Source organism: Microtus ochrogaster, chromosome 2, assembly GCF_000317375.1.
Source record: "Microtus ochrogaster isolate Prairie Vole_2 chromosome 2, MicOch1.0, whole genome shotgun sequence".
Classification (NCBI taxonomy): Eukaryota; Metazoa; Chordata; class Mammalia; order Rodentia; family Cricetidae; genus Microtus; species Microtus ochrogaster.
In genome coordinates, this window is record NC_022010.1 from 27,354,378 (window position 1) to 27,366,733 (window position 12,356).

At 45.6% G+C, this 12,356-nt stretch overlaps 2 protein-coding genes across 2 annotated transcripts in view; one reads left to right on the forward strand and one right to left on the reverse strand.

Moving 5' to 3' along the window:
- Positions 1-4,823, forward strand: part of Sbds (SBDS, ribosome maturation factor) — a 9,049-nt gene extending 4,226 nt beyond the window's left edge. The window contains exons 3-5 of the mRNA XM_005344676.3: positions 1,528-1,728; positions 1,967-2,131; positions 4,126-4,823. Of these exons, the coding sequence (XP_005344733.1) occupies positions 1,528-1,728; positions 1,967-2,131; positions 4,126-4,254 (495 nt within the window). The 3' untranslated portion in view covers positions 4,255-4,823. The remainder of the gene's footprint in view (positions 1-1,527; positions 1,729-1,966; positions 2,132-4,125) is intronic.
- A 4,526-nt stretch (positions 4,824-9,349) lies between these two features.
- The window catches only part of Tmem248 (transmembrane protein 248), an 18,269-nt gene continuing 15,262 nt past the window's right edge, over positions 9,350-12,356 (reverse strand). Inside the window, exons 6-7 of the mRNA XM_005344677.3 lie at positions 10,642-10,785; positions 9,350-9,865 (exon numbers count right to left, since the gene is read on the reverse strand). Of these exons, the coding sequence (XP_005344734.1) occupies positions 9,845-9,865; positions 10,642-10,785 (165 nt within the window). The 3' untranslated portion in view covers positions 9,350-9,844. The remainder of the gene's footprint in view (positions 9,866-10,641; positions 10,786-12,356) is intronic.

Here is a 12,356-nt window from a genome sequence, read left to right on the forward strand (position 1 = left end):
TAGGTTTGTGGGTTAAAGTCAGGGTCTTCTATTTGATTCCATTGGTCGACTTCTCTGTTTTTATGCCAATACCAAGCTGTTTTCACTACTGTAGCTGCATAGGGAAATCTTATAACAGGTGACAGTTCAACATCCAGGTTGGAGAAAATGCTGGGAGGAGACAGCAGTGGAATAGCTTGCCATGGTAGAAAGGGCCTCCTCATAGGCAAGGGGGCTGCATGTGCTGCAGCTTCTCAAGTCCCCTCGCCTTGTTCAGAATGGTAAGGGTTACCCCATTCAAGAGGAGGAGTGCAGTCTGGGCCTCTTCAGGCAGGTGAAAGCGCTAGAGATGCAGAGCATGGAAGGAAAAGAACTTTGCGTTTCTGGGTAGGCGCGCCCGAATGCAGGAGCAGTGCCTGGTACCTTCCAGTCTTCTTGATCTTTCCACAGCGAAAGTTGGCTGTGTTGTTTGAGGGGTCTCTTAGTCTTCAGGCTTCCCCGCAACCGCTGAATGTTCTCAGAGCATCTCTGGCAGGCTTAGGCAAGGCTGCTGGGCCCTGAAACTTGCAATTTCCATCCTAAGGCCTTGACACTGGACCCCAGCTTCAGCCCTTCCTCAGAGCACATGACTGCCGGGTTTTCCATCTTAACAAAGCCAACTAGCCGTCCCAGAACCCTCCAGACTCCTCGGGGTTGTTTTTGTTTTGTTTTTGGAGACAAAGGAAACCGCCAGGTCCTGCTTCTGGGTTGTTTTTTTTTCCCCCTGGATATTTAAAATCAAACTTTAGAAATTAACTTTTCTAGTAAATCACCTCTTTTACTTCACTGTGCTTCCTACCCCCCACCCCAGATTTACTATGCAGCACGTGCTGGCCTGGAATCTGCTATGCTCACTAGGCTGGCCTCGAACTCAGTTTGTTTTGTGGCGGTTCTGGGGACTGAACCCAGGGCCTTTCCTTTTTTTGTATGTCATGCCTCTAGAGCAGTGGTTCTCAACCTTCCTAATGTATTGCATTCACGCTTAAATACTGTCCCTCACGTTGTGGTGACCCCAGCCATAATAAAACTATTTCATTGCCACTCCACAACTGTAATTTTGCTACTGTTAAGAATCATAATGTAAGCCTGGTGGTGGTGGTGGCGGCTCTCGCCTTTAATCCCAGCTCTTGGGAGGCAGGTGGATTTCTGTGAGTTCTGGGCCAGCCTGGTCTACAAAGTGAGTTCCTGAATAGCCAGGACTCCGAAGAGAAACCCTGTAGTCAAAAAAACCATGATGTAACTATTGGATATACAGGATATCTGATATGGGGTCATGACCCACAGATTGAGAACTGCTGCTCTGGATGGATTTTTCTCCCCTTTGTCTTCCTTACCCAGAAGCAGGATCTTGGAGCTGCTCATAACCCGGTGCTGGGTTTAGGCAGCACTTGTTTCTGCATGAGCAGCTGCAGAGAACAAAACTTCATTTCCTCCCTGCTAACTAATTCTGTGCAGTAGAAAAAGATAACTAAAACTGATGGAGACTTTCTGTATGTTCTGCCGTTTTAGATTCTGACCAAAGGAGAAGTTCAAGTGTCAGATAAAGAACGGCACACACAGCTGGAGCAGATGTTTCGGGATATTGCAACCATTGTGGCAGACAAGTGTGTGAACCCAGAAACAAAAAGACCCTACACGGTTATCCTCATCGAGAGAGCCATGAAGGATATCCACTACTCGGTCAAGCCCAACAAGAGCACAAAGCAGCAGGTAGCGAGTGCTCTTTGTCCTCAGAACTTCCCCAGCCTTTGACCATGCTTTCTTCCAAAGCAAAGAACTACTTTATTTCCATTTCACAAAATGAGACATCTCACTTCTCTCCGTCTTCCTGGGATTGCTTGTGTGGCCATTGGCATAATGCAGCTATATGCAAACTGTTTTGTTGATATCCGACATACGAGTTAGTGCATATATTAAATAACAAGCTCTCCCCATTATGTCTTGAAAGGCTTTGGAAGTGATAAAGCAGTTAAAAGAGAAGATAAAGATTGAGCGTGCCCACATGCGATTGCGCTTCATCCTGCCAGTGAACGAAGGGAAGAAGCTGAAGGAGAAACTGAAGCCGCTGATGAAGGTCGTGGAGAGTGAGGACTACAGCCAGCAGCTGGAGATAGTAAGATGATGGCGGTGGGGAGCCAGTGGTGGACTGGGCCCCAAGATTATAGTTAACACATTCTTGGCTTCATTCTTCCAGAATAACTTACTGTCTGATCATTAATACTGTATTTTTTCTTACTTTTGCATAGCTGTAACCCAAATGCGTGAGAGAACAGAATAAGGTTTCTTTCAGCTCAGTCTGAGAGAGTTCGGTCTATGAATGCTTGGCCTCGTGTAGTTGGGCAGAACAGGAAGGAGAGGGAATAGAGGAAACGGTGGAAGCTGGAGAGATGGCTCAACGGTTAAGAGCACTGCCTGCTCTTCCAAAGGTCCTGAGTTCAATTCCCAGCAACCACATGGTGGCTCACAACCATCTGTAATGAGGGAAAATAAGACGAGGTGTACCTTACAGAGAGAGCCCCTTTCCCCCGAATCTACTTCCTTCATAGAGATCTCACCTCCTCAAGTTTCCACACTTGGCAAATTAGCACCACCAACTGGGTATAAAGCTTTGAACACATGAGCCTGTTGGGGACATTTCATACTCAAACCATGAGACAATATTAAGAAGTTGTAGGCTAGGGGGCTGGAGAGATGGCTCAGTGATTAAGAGCATTGCCTGCTCTTCCAAAGGTCCTGAGTTCAATTCCCGGCAACCACATGGTGGCTCACAACCATCTGGAATGAGGTCTGGTGCCCTCTTCTGGCCTGCAGACATACATACAGACAGAATATTGTATACATAATAAATAAATATTTAAAAAAAAAAGTTGTAGGCTAGGCTAGCCTGTCAGATTGTAAATAGAACACTGCAGTTAAACACAAGATTTTATTTGCTCCTTAGTCAACTTATTGACAATAGATTTGTTTTGGTTGTATTCATTTTCTTTGAAATAATGTATTTTTCAATGAGTCTTCTATGATGAGACAACCAATAATAGAAGTGGAGCCACGTGGTACACATCTGTCACCCTAGCACTCTGGAGGTAGGGGCAGGAGAATTTGAGTTCAGCTACAACGTGAATTTGAGACTAGAATTTACCATCTTTCCTTTTGTGTTTTTTTTTTTTTTTTTTTTTTTTTGGCCAGTGGTGGCACACGCCTTTAATCCCAGCACTCGGCAGGGGGATTTCTGGGAGTTCGAGACCAACCTGGTCTGCAAGAGCCAGTTACAGGACAGGCTCCAAAACCACAGACAACCCTGTCTCGAAAAAACAAAAAATAAATAAATAAAAAATAAAGTTACCATCTTTCCTTTTAACCAGAACATGTTTTTAAGCATTGGCGATGAGAGGATTTGTTCCTGGGTCATGGGTGGTTCCTCTAAAGAGAAACAGTTGTGCCAGCACTGTGAACATCTGCATTTTTCAGAACCCACCATGGCTTCTTAGTATGTCCCAAGGGTCTGCTTCACAGGTGGCGGTGACTGTCACTGACCTATAAGGGTCTAATGCAGTGGTTCTCAACCTTCCTAATGCTGTGACCCTTTAATACAGCTCCTCATGTTGTGGTGACCCTCCCCCAACCATAACATTATTTTCATTGCTACTTTGCTACTGTTATGCATCATAATGTAAATATCTGTTTTCCGATGGTCTTAGGTGACTGAAGGGGTCATGACCCACAGGTTGAGATCTGCTGGTCTAATGCTAGATTTCAGCCTGGAGACCATAGTCTGTTACAACCCTGTTAGTTTACAGCTGGGGAATCTGGGTATGTTTTTAAGAGGAGTGAGATGCTAGGGATTGAACCCAGGATCTGAATGCTAGGCTAATGCTGGCTCTCACTGTGAGCTGCAGCACCAGCAAGGTGAGTGAATGAATGCCTTTCCCAAAGGCCAATAACAAGTGTTTAGCATCAAGACTGAACACCAGGCCCAGCCTGCTGCCCTGGTCTCCACTGTGTTAGCAATACCTAGAACACGGTCTGATCTGCCCTGAGCATTAAAACTGAGTTTAATCTGCGCTGTTATCAATCCTCCCTTGGTAAACAGCTACATGATCATTACAGGTGTGTCTCATCGACCCAGGCTGCTTCAGAGAAATTGATGAGCTAATAAAAAAGGAAACCAAAGGCAAAGGTTCTCTGGAAGTGCTCAGTCTGAAAGACGTGGAGGAAGGAGATGAGAAGTTCGAATGACACTCTCCAATTCCTCAGCTGGAACAAGACAGAGGACATTTGTCCCCTGCAGCAGCTTGTTTCTCTGACCTGCCAAAAGCCCTGCTCAAGCAACGTGCCACTTTCCAATCTTGTGTTAAACATTTACCTAGGTACTGGGTGTTTTTGTTAAATTGGGGTTTCCAACAAAAATGACAAACCCAAAATACAGCGTCCAGAACAGCTTGCTGTCTATGCCTTTCTAGTTCCACAGGAAAGAACAGACATTGGTGGATAAGAAGGTAGAGTCAGTATGTGATACATCATTGGAGAGGGGTCTGTATAACAAAAAGGAGTGTTTGCTGGGATGAAGATGTGGTACTTTTGCATAATGAAGTCCAGGTCTGGGGTGTGAGCTGGTTCCCTAAATTTAGATGTATAATGACTAGGGAAAATTTGAATTTTTAATTTTCAACAAATGTGGAACCACACAACTGACTTAGATTATTCTTGGTAAAATATATAAAGTCATTTAATACTAATTCTTAAAAGTTTATATGTTAGTATAGCTAAAATTATACATAATCAATAAAACTTATTTTTATTAAGCTCTGGCTTGCATTTCTAGACAGCTTCCTTTTTGTTCTGGTTTTGTAGCAGGGACTTCCCTCACTAATGAGATGCCTGAAAAAGCATGTTCAGGAAGGGAAGGTTTTACCTTAGCTCAGTTTGAGTAGTCCCGGCCCATCATAGCAGAGAAGGCATGGTGACAGAATCATGAGGTCATGCTGCGTCTGCAGTCAGGAAGCAGAGAAAGATGGATTCGGATGCCCAATCTAGAAACTCTGACAGATGTGACCAGAGGTTTGTTCCCTGCTAATTCTAGATCCTGTCAATTTGACAATATTAACCTCACAAGGGGGGGGGGGTGTTGAGGGTCTTAATCAAAGGCCTTTCTTTACTCCCAGCACTGGGGAGACAGAGGCAGATGGATCCGAGTTCAAGGCCAGCCTGGTTTACAGAGTGAGCTCCAGGACAGCCAGTGCTACACAGAGAAATCCCATCTCAAAAAGGGGGAGGGGGTCTGGAGAGATTGCTCAATGGATGGTTTAGTTCCCAGCACCCACATGGCAGCTCACTCCAGTTCCAGGGCTGCCCTCATACAAACAAAACAGGCAGGAAAAACAATGAACATTAAATAAAGATCCAAGAGCATAATACACTTTGACAGATTTTTGGGTTTGCCTTCAATTTTTTCTTCTCATTTAGAGTCAATCCTCCTGCCTCCTCCTGAATTTTATTTTTTTAAATATTTATTGATTTATTATGTATACAATATTCTGTCTGTGTGTATGCCTGAAGGCCAGAAGAGGGCACCAGACCTCATCACAGATGGTTGTGAGCCACCATGCGGTTGCTGGGAATTGAACTCAGGACCTTTGGAAGAGCAGGCAATGCTCTTAACCTCTGAGCCATCTCTCCAACCCCCTCCTGAATTTTAGACCTGTGCCCAACCCCTATTTTTAAGAGTTCATCCATCTGCAACTAACATGGCACAAGAAATTTATTTTTCAGAGGCTTAAAGGCCAGCTATCGTAAATGAGGTTATCTCTTTCTGGGTTTTGTTTTTGGATAGATTCTCGGGCCAGCAAGATGGACACTAAAGGCCCATACCCCCAAGTCTAATGACCTATCCCCAGGACCCATACAGTAGAGCAGCTGACTTCTGCAAGTTCTTACCTCCCTCCATTCATGAACCCATATACATACACACAATTAAATGTAACCCCGGGGGGGGGGCGCATAGTGGCACATGGCTTTAATGCCAGCACTGACCTACATAAGAGTTCAGATCAGCTAAGGCTACATAGTGAGACCTGTCTCCAAAATAAATTCTTTTTGAAAAGACAGGGACTGTAGCCCAGCCTCGCCTTGAACTCCTGATCCTTCCTGCCTCACTCTCCGCATTACTAAGACCACAAAGTGTACATCACCACAGCTGCCTTATGCACACAGTGAGCTTGCCCACTGCATAGTGGTCATCTCACTTTCTTGACTGTGAGGGAACCTAACGCATAATCCCACCACTCAGTTCTAAAGACCTTGTACTACAGAAGGGAGACATGTTTCTTCTCCGTGTGTTCACTGGTGTATTCTCTCCCAGTGGAGATGAACAGAGCATTCTAAGCACGGTGTTCCAACAAAAGGTAGGAGGAAGTGGAGGGAAAGACAAGAGCCTAATGCCCATGCTTCCGTCAGACCTTACCTGTACAGCAGTGGGTTGGTTATTTTTCCCCCCAAAAAAACTATGCACACAGGCTAAATGAGGCGTATAATCCCCTGGAGCTAGAGTCAGTTACGTGAGTGCTAGAAACTGAACTCAGATCCTCTGAGAATTGAAGCACGAGCCCTGTCTCCAGCCCATAGCCTGGTTTTGTTTTTTTTTTTTTTTTTTTTTTTGAGACAGGGTTTCTCTGTGGCTTTGGAGCCTGTCCTGGAACTCACTCTGTAGACCAGGCTGGTCTCGAACTCACAGAGATCCACCTGCCTCTGCCTCCCGAGTGCTGGGATTAAAGGCGTGCGCCACCATCGCCCGGCTTGGTTTTTGTTTTGAAGACAGGGTTTTCTCTGTGTAATAGTCCTAGAGTCTAGCTGCCCTAGAACTAGCTCTTGTAGACCAGGCTGGCCTCAAACTCAGAGATCTGCCTGCCTCTGCCTCCCGAGTGTTGGGGTTAAGGGCATATGCCACCACTGCCTGGCTAGCTGAGGGCACACTAAGGATTTAGGTAATTGGCCAGGGTATCTTTAGCCTATATTGGTTCACTGGTTGTGTATCCTGTGTGTTGAGAACAGAACCCAGAAACCTACTGCTTAGCCATGCCCTCAGCCCCTCACTGGGGTTTTCTAGGCAAGAGCTCTACCACTGAGCCACAGCCCTGGCTAATATCTTCTGGTAGAGTTTGGGCCAGGTCAGTGAGCACTTGTTGGTCTCATACAGTACAAGGTTTTACACTGTTTGGACAAAGACTCATGGATTTGTTGAGGTCACCTTAGTAGTAAATACTGGCTTCATTCTCATGGCAGGTGGTACTTCAAAAATCAGCCTACAAAACCCTCTAAGTGTTCTTGCCTACACTTTTTGTTTAAATCGCTACCAGGCTGGAAGAAAGAAGACAAACCAAGTAAACCCAGATGCTTTATTCTGTAAAGCACATATGCACATACTTCAAACACAGAAAATCAACGAGGGAGGGACGCCATTACAGATCAGCTAGTGACCATCATGCAGCAAGGGACGGGAGATGGATCTGCTGCCCTCAAGTCCCACAGTGCCTGCAGGAGGGTCAAAACACAGGAGGCTGGGTTCCTATGCACTGCCAAGAACACAACAGAAACACCAGGTTCCAAATGATGAGAACTTACAGATAGAATCAAAACTGATTCAAGTCATACCGTATGGTGAGAGGACAAAAGGAAAGAGATCAATATGATCTGAAACAACCATTCACAGGAAGTCACTGACTTCTGACTGCAGCCCCAGTCTAGGCCACCTGAGGATAAGCCAGCGCTGCTGGGGTCGGAGTCTCCAGTGACCCAGCCTGATACTCCAACCCTGAGGTTTACCAGCAAGGAGCAGCTGAGGACCAGGCCTTGTGTGGAACCGCCCCACAGTAACAAGTTTTGTAGCTGTGTCTCCAGGCCCCTAAACATAGTCACACCCTCCTCCCCACCCACCGTCCACCTGCTACGGTGAATACTAGGTTTGAGAGTATGTATCTGGCCTCAGGATGACTTTGGCACTTCCTCTCCGCAGGCCTGTGTTCCTCCCTCCCACCCCAGATCCCAGCCACTGCCTGTCACTAACAAGGTGACTAAGAGGAACACAGCTGAGCTGAGCAGACCCGTGGAAGGGACTCCTCTCATTTGTCTTGCTCTACTTCTCTGGCTTTTATTATTCAGCAGCTTAACCTGGAACTTGATGGTCCCGATGACAGATTTATATCAGCCAAATCACGTGGCTTTTTCTTCATCCTGCCTGACAAGGATCTCATTTAAAGACTAATTAAATTCACACATTAGCCAACTAATAAGCAACTCACCACTGGTTTAAAAAACAAAAATAATGCATCATATAACTACAGTGATTAACAATCTTCAATTTAGAAACTATTGTTTTCCATGTAGAATGCCTGGAAAAATCTCTATGCCAGTAAGGTTCAAAATCCATTGAGTTAACTCGAATTGAGACAGACTATAGACCTACAGTTACTGAACTAAGTGCCGATGGACTTTTTTTTTTTTTTAAAAGAAATGAAGATGTGTTTTCTTCTCAAAAAAAAATTATTTTTGCATTCATTTTTGTACAACACACACCTCCAGAAAGAAAATGACTGCTTTGAGAGACAGAGGATCAGTATGGAGCCCAGGCTGGTCTTGAGCTCGAGATTCTTCTGCCTCAGCCTCCAAAGTGTTGGGCATACATGCATGCATCCCCACACCCAGCAAGGCTGGAACACTGCATTGGAGCTGTTAAGGCAAAGAAAGCGTTGATAGAAAAACTGAAAATACAAACAAAACAGAGTGGAAGAGATGATGGCTTTTAAAATGGAAACAGGCAAAGGATAGAGAGACCAGATGATCAAAATTTCCTATGAAAAATGCTTCTGGTGCCGCTCAATCAACAGCCATCAGCACCTCACGCCTTCTTTCAGACCTCTCCACCAGCACCGTTTCCACATCACACAGCTCATAACAGCCATTTCCTTCTGGAGATGTGTGCTGTACAAAAAAGGAATGCAAAAAAAAAGTTAAAAAGAAAACATCTCCTTTTCTAAAAGAAGAAAAAAAAAAGAAAGAAGGAAGCCCTCCTGTTTGTGACTGTTAGACCAAACCTTTATTCTCTGAGTGCTATGCCCTGCACTGTGAAAGTCAGCCCCATGTGCCTCTACTACACAGCTACTTCACCAGGAGCAGACAACAGCAGAGCACTCAAGTTCCTAGCCGCCGGTGTGCAAAATGAAACTTTGATCTTCACTACGTAAGTGACTTTTAGATGCATAACCTTTTACCTAGGACAGACGAACACGTCTCCCCTAAACAGAGGAATAGTAAAATGTGACTATTTTTTTCTTTAAAAAAAAAAAAAAAAACTTCCTTGCAAGCAAACAGAAAACACAGGTATTACTGCTGTCACTATGATCATTAAGCCACAGGAGGGCATGGTGGCTTCTGAAATGCAGTGTCCTAACAAAGGTGCAAACCACTTCCAATACTGAACACATCAGGCTGCAACAAGATCCACAGCAAACATCAGCCCACTGGCACTGGAACATGACCTGCTCAGCTCGGGCAAAACCCCCACATGCCCCCCAGCACTACACAGAAGGACCTCCTTCCCCCAGTGAGGGTGACGGGTTCAGGCTGCATTCAGGGCAAAGCACGTGCATCACAGGACCAATTTCCAGATCAATGTTTATAAATATGTACAAATCAGTTACAGGCACTTGAAATGTCTTTGGCTGGAATAACCCAACATTGCAAGATCGTGTATTCACAGAGTGGCCAGGCCCTGGCCGGTTCAGCAGGCAATGATCATGGTTCTTGGTCTCTCAGAAAATGGAGAGCTGTAGGATTAGGCATCAGCCAAAGCCACCTAGAAGACAGTAAACAGACAAGTCAACAGGGAGCTGCTGGCACCTAGCCCAATACCACAAGGTCATGCTGACTGAACATGTACTATCTTTTGGCAAGGGAATTAACAAGACCTTAAGGAGACCATCTCACCTCAAGGAGGCAAGAAAGAAAACCTCAGTTTGTAAGCAGTGGCCAACCTGTAAAACCACTTGTGCTATTTTTATTTATTATTTATTTATTCATTCATTTTGATGGAAGGGCCTCACTATATAACTCTTGCTGGCTTGGAACACTCTATGTGGACCGGGCTGGCTTTAAATTCACTGATTGCTTTGCCTTTGCTCTGCCTCCTGAGAACAGAAATTTAAGATGTGTGGACCACCTTGGATTTGTTCTTTGAGACAAGGATTCATGTAGCCTCAGCTGGCCAAAAACTCACTATGGATGACTTCGAACTCATGATCCTCCTGCCTCAACCTCCCAAGTCCTGGGATTGCAGGCATGTACCACCATGTCTGGTTTATTTGGTGCTGAAGACTGAACCTATGGCTTCATGCATGTGAGGCCAGCATTCTACTAACCAAGCCACATCTCTAGAACCACAGGAAACCGCCCCTGACAGGCACTCTGCTGCATGACTCCTGTGCTGAAGGAAGGACTGGAGGTAGAGAGGCACCCAGGAACTCTCCAACACAGATTTCAGAACAGCTATCACGATGCCAGGACCCCCCCCCCTTTTTTTTTTCTTGAGAAAGGCCTGTCACCAGGAGCCACACAGACCCACCCACTGCTCACCTTCTCAGGACAAAATTCAGGATTGTTCTGACGCAATTTGCTAGGTCTGCCTTTGATAACTGCGTAGCAAAACATCGTTATCACCATCACGAAAAGGAAGTAACTGGTGTGCATGAGATGCAGGTTTATTAATGAACGGTCGTCCTAATGAACAAAAGGAAAGAAACCAGACACATATAGTCCATTAATAACAACTTTTCAAACATCAGCCTCTGTTCTTGCAGCAACTTCATTTGTGGTGCTCAGAACTGAACCCAAGGCCTCACACACACTAGACAAATGCTCTACCACTGAGCTACATCTCCTGCCCAATCAATATTAATTCTTAAGCTTGAACAGGCAGTCTCTCCATTTCTCTCCAAAACCAAACTAGGTTTCACTGGTTAGGCTCGGAGCTTCTGTGCAACCTTGTTTAAGGAGCAACCACTGCTTCTTCTACTGTGGCTTCTGTACCTCGCACTGCCAGAGCCCCACCAGCCTATCTTCTACGGGGAGGGCTGCTCTTCTCTGGACATGGTCCTCATGATCCCACAGAACAGCTTGTCTGCTATCCTCACCTGTGCGTCTCCTCAGATGGACAGCTGGTACATCCCACCAGACAGCATCCCTTCTTCTGTTTTTACTAAGTCCCTGGCTCGAAAGGACCAGGCTGGCCTCATTTCTGAGACTGACAGGCAACCACAGGAGGAGGAGTGTGAGAAACCCTAGCTACCTCCCGTGCTCACAGCCTTACAACAGAGAGTAGGTTAAAGTCTTTATTTTAGAGACAGCCTCACTCTTGACTACAGCTTGACCTAGAACTCACTATGTAGCACGCAGTGGCCTGGAACTCTTCTTGTTTCAGCCTCCCAAGTGCCTAGATCTCAGGAATATATACCAGACAAAACAAGGTTTTCTTCCCCTTAGGATTTTGTTTTCACTTATGTGTGTATGTGCCATGTGTGTACAGGTGCCTATGGAAAGTACATGGGGTCCTTTGGAGCTGGAGTTACAGGTGTTGTGAACTGCCTGATATGGGTGAACTCTGGTCCCCCTGCAAAAGCAAGTGCTCCCAGCTGCTGAGCCATCTCCCTAGCCCCAGTCTTCTTAAGGGGCTGCTTTATAGTGGCCTGACACAGGTAGTGAGGGCCCTCCCTGCTGGAGGAGACAGGTGAATGCACGGCAGGGAAGGCTCTGGAATCTGAACTCCTCATCATGCAGCCTTCCCCTCCACCCCACACCTGAGCTTCCAGGCAACCAACTTCTAGAAGTGGATAGGGAAAAATAAGAAATCCATGCAGCACACTCAGGAAGGAAAGCAAGGGTACAAATCACTGGTGTGGCAAACTGTAACTGCTGACAGCAGATTTAACTGCTTCCTCTTTCCTCCAAAGTTAAATGCTATGCAGGCCCCACTATCAAGTCAAATACACATCCTGGACCAGGCATGGTGGCAAGGCTTACAGTCCTAGCACGCAAGAGGCTGAAGCACTCAAGAGGATCACGATTTCCAGGCCTGCCTGAGCTACATAGTGTACACTGTCTAAGACAAAGCAAAGATTGCCTCTTCCTATGAACTGCTATCTCCTTTTTGCATCCTACTGGCAGATACTCTGCATGTAAGACCACAGAGGAATAGTGACTGCAACGGGTTACAAATGCAACAGATGTCAACATATCCTGCTGAAAAACACACAAAACTAAGGATCAAGGCTTTTCTTTTTTTTTTTTTTTTT